At 41.5% G+C, this 21444-nt stretch overlaps 1 protein-coding gene across 4 annotated transcripts; it reads right to left on the reverse strand.

Moving 5' to 3' along the window:
- Positions 1-781: 781 nt before the first annotated feature.
- Positions 782-20740, reverse strand: CTTN (cortactin). Of its 4 annotated transcripts, none has more exons than XM_015863693.1 (17): positions 20608-20740; positions 18388-18471; positions 17885-17958; positions 16495-16624; positions 14278-14388; positions 13552-13606; positions 12911-13021; positions 11962-12072; positions 11272-11382; positions 9915-10025; positions 8156-8211; positions 7786-7855; positions 7139-7287; positions 4125-4214; positions 3862-4036; positions 3158-3229; positions 782-2573 (listed from the first exon to the last, which is right to left on the reverse strand). In XM_015863693.1, exons 2-17 carry the CDS (start codon positions 18469-18471, stop codon positions 2437-2439), a joined length of 1647 nt encoding a protein of 548 aa, XP_015719179.1. In that variant the 5' UTR covers positions 20608-20740; the 3' UTR covers positions 782-2436. The 4 variants fall into 4 exon arrangements, with proteins under 4 accessions (XP_015719179.1, XP_015719182.1, XP_015719181.1 ...); XM_015863696.1 differs by having other exon boundaries at positions 20543-20644; XM_015863695.1 differs by lacking the exon at positions 11962-12072.
- Positions 20741-21444: the final 704 nt, after the last annotated feature.

A 21444-nucleotide genomic window follows, 5' to 3' on the forward strand; every position in this document is an offset into this window, starting at 1 on the left:
GAAAATTATAAGAAACTAGAAAATACTTATATAGAGAAACACTTTTTTGACTGCTGTTACTACATTCTTATATTACAATTGGAAGAATGAAACTGAGAAGTGTAAAATCATCGAATAAGCAATGAATAGTCAGTGCACCGCTGCCTACCATTACTCAAAACCTGAGCAGGATGAGAAGCGACAACCACATCACATTAAGGCACAAATAGGTTCAAGGCTCAGCCATTAGCAGAAATAAACAGGGCTCGTTTTCTCCTCACATCAATTAAAGGGAAAGAGGGCTGCGCCAGCCGCTCTGATGATCTGAATGATTTTCATTCAGCCAGTCTGAGGTGTGTTTCACCAGAAGTATTTCAGCTAGCTTGGGCAATGACAATCAATGAGAAAGAGTGATCTTAAAGCCTCAAGGCCTTGAATGCATCACATCTCATAGTTGTAACAGTGCAGTCATAATGTTGCTACCTACATATACTTTGAGACGGGTTGGAAGAGCCAAGCAGGCAAACCCTCATCTCTCTACTGACTACAAAACCCCCATCTCCCTGCTGTGAGTGTCATGGTTTTATGGAATAAAAATAAATGACAAAGCTACTGTGTTTCTGAGGAAAAGAATTACCCGGAAGGCAGTGGCAGCCTAGAAGAACATAGCTGCCCTTCACTACAGTACCAAGCACCACGCAGCAGCTCTCCATAGGAAGCATCCGATGGTCCCAGATGCAGATCGATGATGGGATGAACTACCTGTAACGGACTAACAAAGGGACTTAAAAATACAAAAATATTACATGCAAATGGTTCAAAAAGTTTATTGAAGATTTAATTTACAAAAATCATATCTCCCCTATGTGGTGTTCTATGCAAAATTGGATAAAATAAATTGCATATAAAACCCAACCCTAGTAATGCAAATACAACAGAGAAATGAGACCATGGAAAGGAAAAATATATATATAATCATGATGCACACATGACATTCATTAAGGATTGTCCCAACCATCCAAGAATCGGTTCAACACAATGCCTTCCAAGATACATTATATATTTTACCATTTTATACAGGTCTCCTATATTCCATTGGTCCAAAGTTACAGTTTAAAAAACCTCTTTGCGTTCTTTCTTAGCTACCGTATCAGTTCTGCTTTTCTCACTTGATCAGAAGGTGGAAACAGACGGTACATACATGTAACATGTGCACTACTAGATGCAGTTTACTATCTTTGGTAGGGACCCTAAACCTGCAGAGAAATCAGCTTTCTAGAATGACAGAAAGTTTGGTTTTAGTTTTGGCAAAGAACAGGTTTAAACCCATTGTTTAGTCAAACGCTACCGGCAGTTTCTGCTGAGCATACAAAAAGTACAGACGTCTCTTGCGTGGTTTAAAAACTGAGATTATTTATAAGGGTTTCAAAACAAATTATTTATATTAATAATCTTCAACTCAAATACGGTTACGTAAAATGTTATTACTGCACAGCAGGCCCGCCCGTTTCATTGTATGAACAAAGGATGCACTGCACACAAAATGACCGCGATTCCGTCTTGCCTTTTTTCCTCCCCTTTAAAGAAATGAGACTATCCCTTGTATGCAGTCACACAGATTTGGATGCTGGTTTCCCTTTCGGCAAGTAGGAATTTCACTCAGTAACTCAACACTCGTACAGTAATTCTTTCAAGTTTTCCCGTGAAAGTGGGGAGAGGAATTGAAACAGAAAGCAAATAAATTGAGGACAGTCAGCGTTAGAGTGTTTTGCTGTCCTCCTCTGAAATAACATGAAGAGAGGGAGCGAGATGAGAGAAAAAACAAACAAACAATGCAATATACTAGAAACTTCACTTTAAAAGAGAAGGAAAAAGTAACCGGACTGTTTCCTTCATAACATTAATATTCAGTAAATATCGGAGAGTACTCAATTAACTGCCATTAGCTGTAACTTTCAAGCATCCTCTTCACTTTTCCACATACTATCGAGAAAACAAAAGGAAGAAATTATGCCCCTTCCCAGTCCTGCCCGCCCCATTTTCTTAGTGGAAATGCAACTAACCTGCACGGCCATGATTTTCCGAGCTGAAAACACTTAGTGGAAGACTAACTAGACTTAAACACTAGGTAAATCTGCTCACTTATGAGTAAAACATGCAATATTATGACAGACAGCTAATTGTCCTCGGAAAGGCTTTTTATGACAATCGCTAATTTGGCAGAGAATGTTTCCAAATGCATGAAAATCATTTTAAGAGCCTTAGTGAAGAACAGAGTAGTTACAATATATTAGCAACTTCTGTGGCATAAACATTTTAAAAAGCAATCGGCAAAGTATTAAATATAAAAGCAATATGTATATACCCCTCCATTCTCAGAAAAGCATCATGATTTGTAGTGTACTAAGTCAGATTTATTGACCGAGGAATTAAGGCATAACCAGCAGACAACAGTCTCTATTGTCTCAGCTCCACATAATTCGCTGGGAACAACCCGTATCGGCCTTTGCAGACGCCCCTCCACCAGCCATCATCTATCATCTCTATGTTCGTGATGATGTCATCTGGATCAAAGGAGATCTCATCATCACCCGCTGGAGAGAGAGCAGAAGAAAGCTCAGTGTTCGCACAGGACCGGTCTCACTATACTCTCATTTACAGCCCACTAAAGATGCCAAGAACACCCAACACCCTGCCTCCCATCAGGGCTGTGAAACAGGGAACCGGGCAAAGACAAGCAGCACAGACAGCTGCTTTCTCATCCACAGTGCTGACGCCACTGATGACTCCCGCCTGCTTCACTTTAGGTACACTTCTAACTCAGAGCAGCAATTGCTGCGTAACACCCTGAAAACCACTCTTTCTTGAGCTCTCCCCAGATTTAACTAGAGGAAATCTAAACTACTCACACCAAGGCTATAATATGAGTGTTAACACTTAGTCAAAAAGATTTTTTTTTAAATCTCTGTAATTTCTAGAAGCGGTGGATGGCAGTTTTCAGAAACATCTCAATGTTGCTGTTAAATCAATAAATGTCCTCTTTCTTATTAAACGTTCTTAATGCTTCATATCTTCATACACTGATACAAGAGACTACAAAAGGGTAGGAAAAGAAAAAGATCTTGACTCAGCTTTCCAAAATAGGAGTTTTCACAAGATGAACAAGAGCTGTGCTTACCAGCCTGATAATCGTAAAGGGCTATGGCTGTAATTCCAAGTTCATTTTCATATTCGTCGTAAGTATTTTCTTCTGAGGGAGAGAGAAAGAAGAATAATTAAAAGCATAAAGCATACTACCTATCATCCTGAGCTTTTTCCTGTGGTATTCCTCTTGTCATTTTAATTCTAATGACACACAGAAAGAAGGGAACAAATTGATGTACCTTCTGAGATGGATTATTTTTTCCTAAACTACATACAATTAAATCCTGACACGAACCATTCTCACCTAGGCATTTCATACAGTATAAAAAATAAAAATTATTACTAGCTTTATAGCACTTAAGAATGTGACAGACCAACAACTGAGCACAAGATCAGCATGTAAGAGTATTTAATACAAACTGTTACACGTGCATGTTTGGGGGTGTGTTTAAAGAAGCGATGTGTACTGAATTTTCAGAGCAAATATAATTTTACTAACCAGAAGAGGTGAAAAAAACAGGAATTCAAAGGGCCTGTATTCTTTTAGTGCCACCAGCTTATTAGTTTTATCTTCATCTCCTAACTGATGTTTGTTGGTGGGGGATCTTCAAAGCCTCAGCAGACAAAGACTTCAGAAAACGAGGACCGTGTGATACTAGCACAACTATCCATCGGGTCACTCCCCAAAGAATAGAGTTTTCTTCATCAAAGGTTTCACATCAGATACGAATACTTTACCTGCTTGGTAATGCTCTCCTGCCCCTGCCACTTCATAGACTGTCTCTGGTTCATATTCTGCCTCTCGCTGACTCACTGCTTCTTGGTAGTCTGACTCGGTAGTTTTGTAGCCAGATTCTGGCTCATGTGCAGCAGAGTATGTTGTGCTAGAGTTCTTGTAGGCAGACTCTGCATCCTGCAATAAACAATTGTTGAGGTTGATCAGGATTTTGTTAAGAGGTTCCTACACTTTGGATCAAAAACTAGGAGGGATGGTAACAAACCTGGTACACTGGACTTGAGGGTGTCTTGGGTTCAGCTGGTTGTATGGTAGGAGATGGCGGTGGAGTTTGTTTTTTGGCTTTAGCTTGCTCCTTAAAAAAAGAGAAAGAAAAGCTTCAGTGTAGCTCAGTTACTGTTTGATGAAAGAACAAGGAGCAATCCTTGAATAACAGAGATAAATGTCATATTCTGAAATAAACTGGAGCAGGGAGCAGAGCAGAGCTGGACTGACTACATCATTAGACCTGCACGGGGTTTAAAATGGTTATAAAAAAAAGTCTCAGCAATACTGCAAAGCAGAGGAGGAAAAAAAATGTAGAACCAAGAGCTGCACAGAATGTATGGATACATGAATTCAAAAACAGAGTACACAATGTTCTTTGGCACATTTCCACAGGAGCTGGAGGGTTTCTGTGCTCAATACATTCATACTGTTCATTAGCTGATTGGGTTTAATGTACCATTTTAGCGCAAACATAGGGAACTTGAAGCCCCCATGTTCTAATTATACTACTGATTTATTGTCCTTGATGAGAAATGATTCTGTAAACTCTTGCAGGTATGCCAAAAGCCTGCCAAATGGAAAGATTGAATAGCTAATGCAAAATTAAATTCTATATACTGACAGTGAGGGGGTTCGGATGTTCAGAAGAGTTCCATGTATAAGAAATGCAGTGGAGAATGTGACTGCTGAGAATAAGCAAAAGGCTGAGGTTCTCACTGTCATCTTCAATAGTCAGACCAGTTATCCTCGAGGTCTTCTGACTCCTGTCCTGGAAGCCTAGAGTAAGGTGCAGAATAAACGTCCCACTGTTAAGGTGGAAACAGGTAAGAGACCTACTACTGCATCTGGACTGTCACTAGTCCTTGGGGCCAGATGGGATCTGCCTGAGGATGCTGAGAGAGCTGGTAGGCAGGACTGCCAAGCTGTGTTCCACCATCAGCGATCCTTGTCAGCCAGAGAGGTCCCAGATGACTGGAGTCACACCAGTGTGACACCCATCTATAAGAAGGGCTGTAAGGAGGACCTGGGGAACTATAGGCTTGTCAGTAGACCCTGGTGCCAGGGAAGGTTCTGAATCAGACCACCTTGAGTGCGATCACAGAGCACATGTGGTACAACCAGAGAATCAGGCCCAGCCAGCGTGGGTTCATGAAAACCGGTTCTGCTGGACAGACCTTATCATTTAGACCAGGCGACCCACCTAGTGGATGAGGGCTGTTGACAAAATCTACCTAGATTTCAGCAAAGCCTTTGACACTGTGATAGGGAGTGGCTGAAGGAACTGGGATTGTTCAGTTTGGAGAAGATGAGGCTCAGGGGAGACTTTATCACTCTCTACAATGACCTGAAAGGAGGTTGTGGTGAGGTGGTGGCTGACCTCTTCTTCCAGGTAACTAGAAATAGGACAAAAGTGAATGGCCTCAAGTTGTGCAATGGGACAAAAAAAAGCAATCACTGTCGCACTTGTTATTAAATTGAGGACTGAACAGATTCCAGAAAACAGCTGACAGTCAGTCCTGGATTTCACGTGTCACACTAAGGATGTTGAGACAATTTCATATGCAAGACAATTTATTACTGAATTCTGTGGTGGGTGGCATCCATTGACTCTTAACAATAGCTACTTTTGAGGAAAAGTTTGAAACCAAAGGAAGGGAGAGGAGAGAATGAGAATTGGGAGGAATGGGCGGAATTCTCCAATAGGCAGCTGAGAAGAGAAGCGAGGAGGATCTCAAAGAACTGTTCACTATGCAGTGTCTTCTCAACACAAGAAGTGGGAATGTTGAAGATGATGAGGATGACAGTTTTTGCTGTGCACCTTCCTGAGTTGTACATACTTTTCATCAAAATCCGCTCAATCCCACTGGTAGTCATTCCTGCTTGTGACACTACTAGCTCTAGCTGGAGCACGCTAGTTGAGTATCAGTGCTGCCTACAAGTTCATTGTTAAGACTCAGTACAGGGGAATGGCTAGGTAGCATTTACCTAGTGTTTAAAAGACCACTAATTTTTTGTGTGCTGTCCTTAGTCTTCTATTTCTATGAAGCAAGAAGTGAAGGAGAAAAGAAGGACTATTCTAAAGCTACTAACAGCTGCTTCCCAGATCATGACATGACAGTAAGTATGTATACCTTTAAGTAGGAGGTCATGAAATCAGAATAGCAGCATGTATCCAAGGGGGAAACTGCCACAGTGGCTCTGGACAAATGCTGCTAACACAGCTTTCATGAAAGGTTAGAGCTGCAAACAGCCAGCCCTCAGTATTACTGATGCTAAGGCACTTCAGGCATCACAAAACACAGCTAAGGAACTAGACACAAAAGACTAGTCTTTGCACTGAGCAGCAGAATATCAGAAAACATACAAATTCTATAAAGCAGATAACACATACCTTCTGACTAACCATCCCCTGGAATTACTTTGCATATGATTTACATGCAAACCATTAACCCCTTAAGCATGTTGATGCCAAAAGTCATTTTCTGAATTCCCAAACCAAGATTTATTTAACCTCTGGAACATTATCTCCCCTCACCTCACAAGTGTGAAATAACAATGGGCGAGAATTGCCTTCATCTTTGATACTGGTTCCAAAGAAACAGCACCACTATCATCAGACTATCAACAGTTAGGTGATCACATGTCTCTCCCTTACAAACTCCTTCATGCCCGGTGGAAAGTGGTACTAGTGAAAGGCAGAAGTACAGCAAGGCCAGACTACAGAGACTAGCATCCAAGACTAGCATACTTCTTTTGGAATGGGCTAGATACAGAAATGACACACAGTTAAGTATTATTCCATCACCACATTTGATGTCTGATATGTATACAGTGCACATTAATAGATGATTGGTTTGGCAAACAGGTAAAGCACAGGCAGAAACACACACGCACCTCTAAAGCCTAGCTGTAACAAGGGAAAAATATATTTACTTAAAAGATGTTTTTCGCCCAACTTTACACTGAAATGCAATAGACATGCTACTCAAATAGGATTTAAGTCCTACTGACCTCCAGTTTCCTTCGGGCCTCTTCCTGTTCTTGTTTCTCCCTTGCCATTCTTTGTGCTCTCTCAGCTTCTGCCTTCCTCCGGTCTTCCTGTTCTTTCTCCTTGGCGAGGTTTTCAAAGTTAGCTCTAATGCTACTTGTTTTATTAGCAACTGTAACATTAAAAATAAAACATGTTGTAGCTTAAAGTTCTCTATAACAGTAGCACAGAATGACTTTATGGTAAAATTTCTGTGAGGATTAACTATGTTTCTGTAGCTTCTTCTCTTGGAGCTCAAGGCTGATTTAGGAAAGTCATTCTATCTCTCTCCTCCTCTCCTTTCCTTCCAAACCCAAACCTCTTGTGCAACACATCTATTTAAAAATCTCTGCAACAATATTCCTTCCCTTCCTTTACGGTACAGTCTCTTCCACCCTGCTTCCCTATTCAGTCTTCACTCTGATACTCAGTATTTTCTCTTCTTCAACTGAGTAAACACTCAAAGATAAAACAAAACATCTTCTGACAGAAGACAGACACCAGCTGAAATTGACAGAGATCTGCAAATACAGCAGTTCTCTCCTCGCTCATCACAATTACATCAGCAGTAATAGCCCATACTTCTGAAGATCATCACCTCCAGAAGAAGGATACGGGTGCTATGTCTTACCAGCTTCTACTGGTTTCGTTTTCTGATATGATGAGGTTGGTTTCTCAATATCTTCAAAAGTTGCTGCATTCTATTGTTAAAGAGAAAAAAAGTAAGTTTAAAAAGGTACAAGTTCACAAAGACATTTCAGACAACTGCAACCTCTTCTTATTCTTTCATTAAAATTTTGCTTAATTTAGGAAAAATCATTTTCACGCTTCAGCTTTCCATAATTCATATATCTACACATATTTACGTATACACATACCACACACACTACATATATGTACGCATACATATGTGCATAAACCACCTGAACAATACAGATTTAACCATGCTACTTTTCATCCCTACAGGCTATTTAAGTCATGAGCTATTTTAAGCAACTTACCTTATCCATCCGATCTTTCTGTACACCATACTTCCCACCAAATCCTTTTGAATAATCTAAAAAGCAGGAGAAAAAGGTGAGTGTGGGGAGTTTTCCCACCCCCTTTTGCCAAATGCAAATAGCCATTTCAAATGCAAATAGCCATTTCAGCTGCATGCAAAGACAAAGTGACAGCCGCCAAAGAAAATGCAACTTGCTTTTTGATGCAGAAAGGATACATGACCACAAGAGCCTTCAGGTACACCAGCAGATGAGAGACTGCGGGCCACATGCATTCTTTAAGCTGAGTATTGGTAAGGTATCAAGCAAGGAGTAAGGGATGAGCCCTTCTAATGCATCACTTCTGTAACACAGCCTTTCACAGCACCAACTTTTAGCCTTCTGCAGTGATCATATAACCTAAGTCACTTCTGCTTTGCTCAAAGAGTGACATCCAGTCTTTGTTGACCACAGAGGTGGCTTTTTTTAATTCCTTCTTAAATTCTACATACAACAGGAAAATTTAATAAATCTCACGTTTGGAAGTTTGGTTATGATATCCAACTGATGAATATTCACGTTATTGGTAATAACTCCTGCTATCCCTATGGAGAGGGGCAGTTCCACCAGACAGCACAACTACGACAACTCGCCACCAAAGAACATGGTGGCCCTGCTGCTCTGTACCACCTGTGAGCTGCACACTCTTACTTTTACCCATTGCTGACTCCAGCACTTGTTCTGCTCCAGAAGCGGCTAATTGACTAGCGGCATAAAAAGAAACAAGTACTAACAAGAGTAGCTTTGCACTGTTTCTAGCGAACTGTACTCATAGAAACAACCAACAAGCACCAGAGCCAGTGCAGCAGAAGAAGCAAGAGTGTGCGGCTGAGAAACCACCTCTTTCTGGTGGCAATGAGCTGTGGAACTGTCTGTAGGAACAAGCACCAGACTCTGCAGATGGACAGGCTTTCCTATACATCCCTGAAATAAAATTACAACTACTGCTCTTCCTGTCAGCCCCAAAATTGCTGGGGACTCCTAACCAGCTATTTGAGCGTAGTACTTGGGGTCAGCTAACAGCACATTGGACAAAGATCAAATTTGTGTCACTACAGCACGGGAAAATATTGATTATCAGAATGAACAACCTCATTCTCTTCAGCTTTGTATGTATTTTCAGCCAGAATAAATATACTACACTTACATTTTCCTGATCCAGACTTCTCACTTTAAGATAACGGAAAACCAGGAATTCATGGTTTGTACCCCAACTATTTCACAATGAATAAAGAGAGCATTATAACAGTATTTGCTCATCCAAGAAGCACAAACATCCCCTACTTCTTGTTTTAAAGACTACAATTACACAATCTTACTAAAATCCATTGGTCATTAAGGGTTACATGCACGGTCCTTATCAGAATATTTTTCTACCGATTTATCCAAGCAAAATTTCACATTTAGGCTTTAGATATGGTAAGCATATCATTTACACCATACTAATTATTACATTGTCGCTATCACACTGTGTGTATAGTCATTAACTAAATGCATAATGTTTTAGAGCTGTTAACTAAACACTGGATATCCGTTTCTGAATACAGGCTTGTTTTGTGTCACGTTTTAAGAATAAAATGGAAGAACACTGCTAGATCATGTAGAAACAGAAGCGCAAGAAAGTGCCTGCACATTACTAGCATCGATCTACAAAGAGAACTATTGAAGACTGTGTGAGAAGTGGCTGCACTATTGAGAAAGTAACAAGTGAAAACGGTGCCTTGTTGAGATTCATGCTTGGCTAGTTTCTCCTTGTAATCAAACCCCACAGCAGATGGGTCCTGCCTTTCTGTCTGTACACCAAATTTCCCTCCGAAACCACTCTTATAGTCTGAAAAAGCCACATGGTAACACATTAAAATGAAGGGAGGAAAATAAAAAAGTTTAGTCAGAGACACTCATAGATCATTTTTTGCAATATTTCTCAATTACTGATAATTTCAAATGGTTAAAAAATGGTTAAAAAATTCTCAATACTCTTTTGTACAAATAAATTCAGAAGTTTCCACTTGAGACTAGGAAGAGATCAATGTAATTTATCACACATCGAAACACAATTCTGCAGTCACAAAAAACCAGCAATTCTAAACATTCTTCATACATACTGCATAATGCACTTGCATTTGATCGACATTCTGAACACAGACACACACAGTATATTTACCAAAACAAAACAAGATACGAGAGGATTAGCATTTAAGGATGAAATGAGCTTCCTTCATTACCATGGTTAACGCCTGAGCGCTACACATCTGACTGTTTAAAGACGTGTTTAAATAGCGTCCACAGACACTAGCCATCAGATATCCCTGCACAGCACTGTTTGAAGGAAGGAGCGATATTCCTGCTGTCACAGCAGCTGGAGGAAATTCTCACCTAAGAGTTATGACCATTTTCTACTGCTGCCTTAAAACAGCCATTTTAATGAATGACATAAAACGAGGGCAGAAAGCCAGGGATTCCGGTAATAATCCTCTAGCAACAAATCTAGAACACCCAACAGAATAATATTTTGAGAATCGCTTTTAATTAAAGAGCTTTTAGCTTAATGAATCTAATTTCTTTAAGTTAAAGACTAATTATAGGCGGGGAAGCAACAGTTGGTCTGGAGCTTTTCATCTGGGCACCAGCCTTTCATGAGAATAAATATCTCACAAATAATGAGAGAGGACAGTATTAGATATTAGATTTCCTCTGCATGGAAACCAAACCAAAAAGGCAGATTATTTGGGAAAGCCCTCGTGGAAAGTACAGAGAAATTGTGAATTTGTGACTTGAACAAATCAACTCATAATGTAAAAAAAAAATTAATCCAGGCTACCTGCAGACTCGTAAGGCTTCTCCAGTGAGAACTTAACTAAGTCCGAATTGTCAGGGACTCAGAAGCAGATGTGTTTAACCTGCTTTGCAGACACCAGTACAACCAATACACAGCAACAATTCAAACACAGAAAAAGGAGATTCGTGTTAGCGCTGTAAGACTGTAGCTAAAGATACCGGGGGAGGAGGGTTCACACAGGGAAAAGTGAATATCAGGGAAGATGAAAGGAGAGGCTAAGAATCTTGAACTGATATACCTTTCTGGGATTCATGCAGCTGCACTTTCTCCTGGTGATCCCAGCCAAGTGCACATTTGTCTTGTCTGTCTGTCTGCACACCAAACTTGCCTCCAAACCCCTTCACATAATCTGTATGTGTGAAGTTTCAGAAAACATTAATACAGTTTATGATTGCAAGCAGTACTCAGAAAAAAATGGCAGATATGCTACTGGGTAAGTTGCCCTATTGCTAATGATGCTTTCATTATTTTCCCCCTGATAAAACAAACAACACCCATCCAGTAACTCTAGGACCACAGTGCAAGGACGCACCAAAAATTCAGTGTAGATTACAGCATACAGACTCAATAATATTCAGAAACTTAAAGAATTTGATGTACTTTCTATCCAAAGCCATAAAATACACACACATATGTGCATAATGCAGATAAATCAATAATGAAGGATTTGACACTGCCTCTGAAGACCATAGATCTGTACAGTTAGACACTTAGTTCAATAATACCCAAGTGGATATAAGATCCTTTGGAATTCAGATCATGACACCCAGGGACAGTTTCCAATGCCTTCTTCTACATCTAAAGGAAATAGAAATCTACGTACACAAAAGGCAAACACACATATACTACCGACAATAAAAATCACGTCTTCCTAGATTGGAAAGGCTGATTGTTTTGAACCGGTATTTTTAAATAAGATAATAAAAACCTTTCTGTGATTCATGTTTTTCCGTTTTGCCTTGATATTCAAAGCCAACAGCACTTTTGTCCACTTTGTCCTTGTCAACACCATATTTACCACCAAAGCCCTTGGAATAATCTAGAGATAAGAGTGAAGAGTTTTGTTTGTAAGTGTTCAACAACATAATGTTACCTTGAAAAACTGTCACAATCAGCTGAGCTAACATTAAATTATATATTAAAAGAAGTACTGACATCCCCTGTTAATTTTGATTCAGGACATTCAAAGTCATAAATTCTTCAGAATACACTCTCTCAGATGGAAAATAAAGTGTCAAGTGTATTTCATCTATAAGGTGATAGTAGCAGTTCTGTTACCGGACTCACTGACAAAATTCTTAAGACAATTATAGGAAAAGTGAACTACAAGAACCAATCAGCAACAGCCTGTCTGCTTTTAAACAAACACCGCCTACTTCTTCTCAGTATTTCTAGAGTGCAAATATTTCTTTGAGACAAACAAAAAACAGATGACAAAAACATCATCGTTTCAATAAAATACTTGATTTTTGGATCAGATATGCCTAGAGATGTGATTAGGGACCCAGTGTTAGTTCCAAACACTGCTGACTCCGAACAATGTTTCATTACACCAATAGCTGATACTTTTAGAAACACCCTGCTGTGGTTAAACTGCTCACAGTCTCAGTACTTTAACCCATAGCTTTCCAAGTTGCAAAAATCTGTCGACAAACCTATGTGCCCTGCCTCCAACCTAATGTCAAAGGATCATCGCTTAAGACAAGTTAGAAACTGTTTTAGACTTCTTCATGAGAGGCTGAAGTTTTCCGCAACATAAACTGTATCAAGTGATAATTTTCAGCAGGCTATGAGTACAATGGATGGAGGAAAAAACAAACTTCACAACACTGCCTGCCATGAATGCCTACCGTGTCAGGATACAAATTCACGCTCACCTTTTTGTGACTCATGCTTCTCAGTTTTACCCTGGTAATCAAACCCCACTGCACTCTTGTCTACTCTGTCAGCTTGCACTCCATATTTTCCGCCAAAACCACTCGAGTAGTCTGCATTTGAGAGGAAAGTATAAGAGAAATGAAATGAAGAAGCTTCCAATACCAGCATATTCTATAAATAAAAGGGTGGGGGGGGTGGGGGGGGTGGGGAGGGGGGAAAGATGCCTGTTCTTTTCAGCACTGAAATATTACTCTTTGGTACAGGAAATTAAGTTTAAAATTAAACACAGAAAATAAGGAATGCGTCAGCCCTGTAGTTTACAAAACTTCATCTTAAACCAGGGTTTAAGCGAAGAACAATTGCTCCTTTAAAATGTTCCAGAACCTTGCTTCGACAAGAGAAGTAAGACTCACAATGACGCACTATTTTCTTTCATTAAAACCTCACAAACTCATGAAATTACCTTAAAACCTCATTCTTTCATCTTCTCTCCCTTCTATATCTCCCAATATTTGATTGATTGACAATGATATACTTCGGCCTTGCTAAACAAGGTTCTTCACAAACAATAGAGGAATGAACATCTATTCAAATAATTTTAAAAACATGTATTACAGAGGTAATCACCTCACCACTTTACCTTTTTGGGAGGCATGTTTCTCAGTCTTCCCCTGGTATTCAAACCCAACAGCTGACTGGAAGAGAAATTAAAATGCACAACAAGAAAGCATTAGACGTTTGTAGAAAAAATGCTTGCGCTTCAGTGAATAAACAGCAAGGAAAGTTCCTGTGTCCTTCCATACTGTTCTGACCTTTTGGATTGGGTACATAAAAACCCACTTAAAATATACAGGCCATATTCAATTACGCCACAATCAATAGATGCTCTTGTTTTTGTCATTCGTTGCCAAAATAAAAATTCCCTAGCCAAATGCTGTTGTCTTGCCAGGCTCAGCAATTTAGAACAACAGAAGTTCCATACAATAGAAATGCAGCACTTCTACACAAGGGCTGTTATGCACTCTTGGCATGACATACCAGTGATCTTGCACAGTAGTTCACATTGCAATGCAAGACAAAGCTTCCCTGAGGCCTTCCATCTCTAGCAGTCACATTGATTCCACCCTCACCAAAAGAGTACAGACCAGCCAAAAGCCAGTCATATGTTAACATCTCCATTCCCATGCTATTTCCCATGCTTTTGTTTTGCTTTATGCAGAACTTTATCTCCCTAACAGTCCATGATAGCTTACTGCTAAACTTCAAACACAACAGGGAGAACAGACATTGCAGTTTTTCAGCTGTATATACGGACTCATATACTCAACTACTGTGAGCAGCTGTAGTACCAATAGAAATTGCGTACCTGGTCAACTCTGTCAGTTTGAACTCCAAATTTGCCTCCAAATCCTTTCACGGAATCCACTTGGGAGCAATGCTTAGAAAGCTTCGACTGGTACTCGTGTCCAACAGCTGACTAAAAGAAAGTGGAAAGTTCAGAAACAGGCAGCAGTTCTGTGCAGTTCTGTATGCAGGAGAAAACGTGGCACCAGGTGATCTGAGGTAACAAACATGCAACTCTTCCTGCTACACAGTCCTTGTAAATCACTGGTCAATGAGGAGCCTGTAGGAGACTGTCACTATGCTACCTACACAGCACAATCAAGGGAAGTTCCAAGAGTTTGACAGCCATGACTGTAGTTTAAGGATGCTGTTTTACACTCTGCATTGTTACCTCAAACCACGGGCCATGAACCATGAAAAAAAAGAAAGATACAGGCAAAATCTCGATGGTGTCATCCAAAATTTAAATTAAGGATCAGTTGCAGATAAAACAGCCATATTCCAGGCCCACTGCCTCCATCTGTGGCTGGAACACAAGCTGAATGCAGTGACCGCAGGAGCAGTCGTGTTATGCTGCCACTGGCTTCAGGTAGGGCAGGAGGATATGTAATTACACACTGGAAAGCGCATCCTCCCCTGCTCACAGATAACACTTTCTAGTGTTACCTTAACCTAGAGCTTGGGTGATCTCCTAGCTCCTGGGATCAGTGCTGGAGCCGTGCACCTTGGGGGTGCTACATCCCACAGGAAGGTGCTCTCTTCCACGTCCAGTGCCAAAGCTGAGCACCAGCCAAAGCAACCTGCACTTTGCCACTTAAATCTGACACCCCAGTGTGCTGCTCACATGTGTACAACCACCGTGTCTAAAATCCACGTGTAACTTGAGGGGGAAGAAAGAGAGAGAGAAAAAGAGGATTTTACACTGACAAATTGAGGTAGGTAAGGCTAACAATGTTTTCGTCACACAACACCAGAAAAGAGAATTCATAAGGGCATTTCATTAAATATAAAGCATCATAATACATCCCTTTTTTCCAAAAGAAATAAGTAAATAAACTAGGGAAAAAACCAAAATTTTTCTTCAAAGTTTGTATTTCAGAGTAAACTGTGCACTTTATTCCCAAGTACAAAACTCTGCAATCTTTTAAATCAGTGATGGAGTCCTGGCATATGGTGTTACATAGCTTTTCATTTTAGGACTGTGTCACGGTTTTGTACAGCAGCAAAAAGCCTTCCCTCCATGGGAACATCCCAGTGATGAGGTTTTCTAACTACAGCTGCAAGTCAGACAGCTTCATTTATTAAAAACTAAATTATGAATGCCTCCCACCAATACCATTTATATGGACACAACCATCAAGTTTTTCCTGATGGTTAATTTTAGCCTATGGGAAACAGTACTTCCTTTTGTTGTTTTTTTTTCTTTTCCTTTTTTTCCCATCAACATGGGAGAAGGATAAACTGCTGACAACAGTTTGCAGTTGCAGAATAGGCCTCAGGATTGAATCTGGTGATCGGTTCCTTTCCCAGATTCACTGGTGCCTATTTCAAAGGCAAAGGCACTTGTATTACTTGTCAGTGTTCACACTTTAACACTGTTCAAAAGAGCTACCCTCTAATTTAAAAGAAGCAGCACACTCATCTCTTCACTCTGTGGCAATCTCAACATGCATACAGCAGCTAGAACACCACTAAAATTCAAACAATGCTAGATACATTCATGCATGAAGTTCTTTCTTAATTTAGAAACACACACATTTAGAAACTTGAATCTTGACTCCAAGCAAATCCACCCATGATGCAAGAATACAGACTTGCTCTATCAACAGGGTATGCAACACTCACACTTGTGGATGTACAGCATATCCAAGAACTTTCCCTCATCATTCACAGATTCCTAATTTGCTACCTGAAATAGGTGTTCCTGGAACTTTGTATGCTTCAGTTCACCTTGTTCTGTAGTAGAATCTTGACTAACATAAGAAAGACCACAATGTTCTACCAGCCTTGGTTGGTAGCAGTCACATGTGGCCATGTTACAGCACTATGAAGGTGATGACCTCAAAATCAGCCACTGCTGTTTACAGCTTATACCGTGATCAACGATACTGGCAAAGCAGGAACAACAGCCTTCACCTTCAACCAGTTTAACTCATGTACGTGGCTGTGCTGACCACTGGCAAGGTGAGGCAAGGCTTATATCGTCATCCTGGTGATCCAGGAGATGATGCAGACTTACTTTATCCATGCGATCTTGTTCAACGCCAAATTTCCCTCCGTAGCCATGGGAAGCTTTTGGTCCTGTTTCAAGCTCCTTCTCTTTGATGGTTTGGTGTTCTTGGAACACATTCTCTCTCAGCTGATGAATACTTTAAAGACAGACAATTAGACAGCAAGATTTACAAAGAAAGGTCCAGAAGATAATTTCAAGAAGATGCAAAATAAATAATACGTAGCTACTACAGAAGTCAGACAATTTATATTTTTGAAGCCCTTCCCATTTCTCAATTCACAGAGCACTTCATATTCTGAGAATCAGAATTTATAGCAGCATAGAACACTGTCTGAAAAGAAGCAATAGTTTTAAGACTGTCACATAGAAGAGTATTTTGCTATTTGAAAAATCTTTAAATCTATTGCCATGAATTCAAACGTGCCTCAAATGCATCTTCTTATGTCCTAATTTAAATTCTTCCTAGTGCTTTTTACTTACATGGCAACTTTTCAGAATAGGGAACATCTCTTATACAGTCCCTATGGTAACGGGACTCTGATTCCAAACAAGCATTTTGGATGTAACTGCAACACCAAATAAGGATGCGAGGAGACATTCACCTCTTCTTCTTCAGGTGTCCTCTTGCAATGCAGGAACTTAAACTGCAGTAGCACAGATTATGCACAAGAAGGACAAACCCAGATGGCAATCTGTATCTTAAAGCATTTCCCACCTGAGACTAAAGTGTCCCCAGCACAACTCAGCCAGCAGGTGTCAGCACTGCTCTCCACACAAGGCAGAGCACAGCCACACTCGTGACATTCATTCTCAGCTTTAAAACATGGGGCTGGATACCCAGGAAACAGAAAACAGAATCGAGGACCACAGTCATGTATTTCCTAAATCACACATATCATAAATTGTTCTTCAGTCACAGGCACTTTTCATAACGGGATTCAGAAGAGGGACTGTTTGGTTTGTGTTGCATTCATTCTTTGANACATAAGCCCATCTGTTAATTTGCCAGAACTTTTTCAATTTGGTTGCAGTTTTCTAAACCAATCTTGAGAACTAAGAGACTAAATCTGCCCTTAAAGTGTCAAATGCATCTTCTCAGATCACCCAACACAAACCCCTGGCAGTATTGGCTCTCGCGCCTAAAAATAACAAAGAAACTTCCCAGACACAAAGAAGCAGGCACAATATCACTGCCAGTTAAAAAGCAAGATTTAAGAGTTCTTACATCACAGTTCTGATCTTAATTGAAGGTGCTGACGTAGATGAAAAACTAGCAATGTGGCGAATGATCAGTCTTCTACAGACAGTCTTGTTTTAATTATGAGGAGAGCATGAAACGATTAAGGAGTTGCCTGGGATTGTGGCTATTAATAGATTTAAAAAAGAGCTGCTTTACTTGATGTGCTCTTGATGGCCGGATCCTTTCACAGTTTTAGCCCCCCAGCGCTGCTCTTTCTCGCTCACGTCATTCTGCAAAGGACACACAAAAAGCGTTATAAACCCAAAGATGTTACCAGTTATTCACAGCAAAACCTGCCAGAAATTGGCAAGATCCAAGCATCAGAAAGCCAACTACTTCTGCTTTCACTCCTTTACTTCTGCAAGCTCTGTGCATTTCCCATTGCAGAAAGCACTTTCTACCCAAAGAAGCTGCTGCTTCAAATCACCCTCATGCACAAGTGCTGATTTAAATCACTTCCATGTAGGATTCCTTGCAGCATCCAAGCAAGACATGATGGCTTTGTTCATCCCACACAGTAAATCCTAATTCTCTTCCAGGAATATGTTCCTACCAGTTTGTCTTGCTTAGATAGACCCAGCCCTCCCTCCCCCCAGTGCAGAATTTCAGCACGTTACATCACATGGCTGCAGTGAATTGATGAGATCTGAAAGCCGTACCACAAAGTCGGGATCTGTCTCCCAGTCATCTGCTCCATCATCCTGGGTGACAGCAATGGCGTGGCCTGCGGTAGCCTTCCACATCTGCAACACCACCAGAAGCAACACCGTCACACTCCCATTGCACAGAAACAGCAATAGCTGTTTTCCACCAGCCATTCGTAATGATGATTACGATATCGTGCTCCACTTGCTGCCTCAGATGTACAATGAGTTACGAGAAATCCAAACAACTACAAGAATTTGCATACAATCTAGACACCGGTCCACTTGCCTGCAACAACACGGAATGCAAGTTGCTGCATTTCTCAGATAATCCCCTGTGAAATGTGCAAAACTTGGTGTCCCGGCTGACTTGAGGAGGAACAGAGGGCGAGTGCTGGTGTGATGATAATAGGAAGCAAAAGGCAAGTGATAACAACCTGAAACAACAGCCAGAGCCCTCTGGGTATCTGTCTTTCTGAAAGACTATACCCAGTAGCGTATCAGGTTGGACACTTTAAATTAACACTTCTTAACATGATCAGGGAGCGGAGTAGATCAACTTGCCTGGTACAAGTGGCTGTATTTTACAGAGCTTATTCTTAAAAAGTTATTTTTATATATATATATATATATATAAAACTATATATAGTTCTTTAGAATATATACTTATATATATATTTCTAAAGAGCCAACCAAAGACAACAACAAAAAGCTTTCTGTCCTCTGAGCTTTTCCAGGTCCATAAGTCAGAGAAAAGACTTTTTCCTTCATTCCTGTGCCACCTGAGTACAGCTCCTGAACATTCCATCATCCCGTCTACTTACCTTTAATAACATGGACTATTTCTTTCACACAAATGTAACTCAGAAGATAGAATGGAAATTCCCTTTTAAATATGTAACTTCCAATTTGCAGTACAGTTTATACTACAAGAACAAAAGCCCTGCTTGCTCTGCAGTCTAACAGAATGAACCAGTGGGCCAGTTTTACTGAGCACATCAGAAATGCCAGGACAGAAATAAGAACAAAAGGGACTGAGAAATAACCAAATCAACAACAGCAAACCACAGATTGCTCTGGGAGGAGTGTGAGAGAATAGAGCACACCTTGACAAAGCAGCAGGTACGCTTCCTCTTGTTCAGGTCTCCCACCTCCAAATTCCTACAGCAGCTAATTAATACCATTGGATGAACTCCCTAATATCTAGAAACCTTATAAGATCAAGTATTTACAATGAGAACCTTTAGAATATTGGGTTTTTGTCATTCTCCACAGCTTCTCCCACTCTTCATGTGATCTTAACTACAATAAAATTTCTCTCCAAGAAGGAGCTGGAAAGCAGAACCACTTCTCAGGGATGGAACTCATCTCACCCACAGCACAGTGCAAACACAAGGTCCCTCCCACCACACCCTGCCACACCACACACACAGTTGGTTCCTCAGTGTCGGGACCTGAAGCGTCCTGTACATACGTGCAGGGCTTCTCTCCTTCTCCAGTACAGCTTCTTTCCCCATGGGCACAGCTCAAATACTCACTTCACTTTTCATCTTTTCTAATTCAGTTGCACTTGGTAGCACAAGGGCTAGATCTTCAGGTCAGGATTTCTCTACCTCCTCAGATTCTCACAGACAGTAGCCGAGGAAGAAAGGACTTCACACACACACCCTCACTGAGCCCAGCACCACCAGGTTTTGTCCTAAGCCACGCACAAACACCAGCCCCCAGCCCATCCCTGCACGACAAACAGCAGGAGCCTCGCCCGACAGCGAGCCAGCGGGATCAGGCCCAGTTTCCACAGCAGCCCACTGCTGCTCTAGCATCTCTTCCAAAGCAGGATGTGGACGAACATGATCTGCCTGTGAGTCAGCGACTCACATGGGCAAATAACTGAAGGAAAACCAGAATATTAGGTTCCCAGAAGACCGAGGCTAGAAATAAGTTCGGAACCCATCGGGCCAGCTCCATCCTTCGCCCTGCAATAAGCAATGGGAGCAGCTGGGCCCCCCAGCACCCTCCAAGCAGCGACCATCGGCAGGGCCGCGCAGGCACCGGTGGAGCAGGGCGGGTTGTCTATGGGCACAACCCCGCGGGGCCTTTTAGGGGATGCCCGAACCGGCAGCACCCACCCCACCCCTGCGGGCCGCATGTCCCAACGACGGACCCTCACCCACCGGGCAGCCAAGGGCCCTGGGCTCTCCCACCGCAGAGCCCGGCTCCTCCACCCACCCTTACCCTGCCGGCTGCCCTGGATCCTGCGGTGCTTCCCGGCCGGACGGCGGCGGCGATTTCCGCTTCTCCCGAGCTCCCACTTCCTCTTCCCGCACGGCGGGGCGGCTCCAGGTGGGAGATGGCCGCCTGCACCGCCCCGCCCCGCGCAGGGAGCTTCCTTAGCATAGGATCCTCGTATAGCAGCGCAAATCAAACCAGGGTGGGCTGCGGCTTCGTAAAGGGCCTATCAGGAATTTTATAATCACATTAAAAATTCTTTAAGTTATAACGCTGCCTCTTGAGGGGCTTCTCTTCTCCCGGGGCAAGAGACCCACGCGTGATTGTTCACGGGGTCTCTTCATCCTATAGGTGCTGGAAAAAAGGCCCAACCCTCGTGTTTTAGGTCTGAAAGCAAGACACCGCCTTCCTGACAGCGTTAGCCCATGATTTATAATCTTTTGGGGAGGGGGAAACAGGAGGAATGACATACATGTATTTTTTTATTTTTTTTTCCCCACCACTAGGTATGTATGCACGCAATGTGAGATTGTGAAATAATCCAGGACGACAAAGCTTGCAAGATTTTGCAGGCAGGAGCGTGACTTACCGGCTCCTCCAGTCACGTGAAGGCAAACTAGAGTCTGCTCAGCGTCAACAGGCTCCTTTCTTCCTATGTGAAATAGAATTTACTCTATGTTCAGAGTTAAAAACTGGGCTAACGTTACTGTAGAAGTATGAGGGCAGCACTTGTATCCATTCCTATAAGAATGCCCTATAAGACCAGGTGCTGCTACCTAAGTTAGACTCCAGTTGCCACACTATGCAAACAACCATTAGTAAAATTGAGAATGCTCTTACTCA

The sequence above is a fragment of the Coturnix japonica genome, chromosome 5 (assembly GCF_001577835.2).
Source record: "Coturnix japonica isolate 7356 chromosome 5, Coturnix japonica 2.1, whole genome shotgun sequence".
Lineage (NCBI taxonomy): Eukaryota > Metazoa > Chordata > Aves > Galliformes > Phasianidae > Coturnix > Coturnix japonica.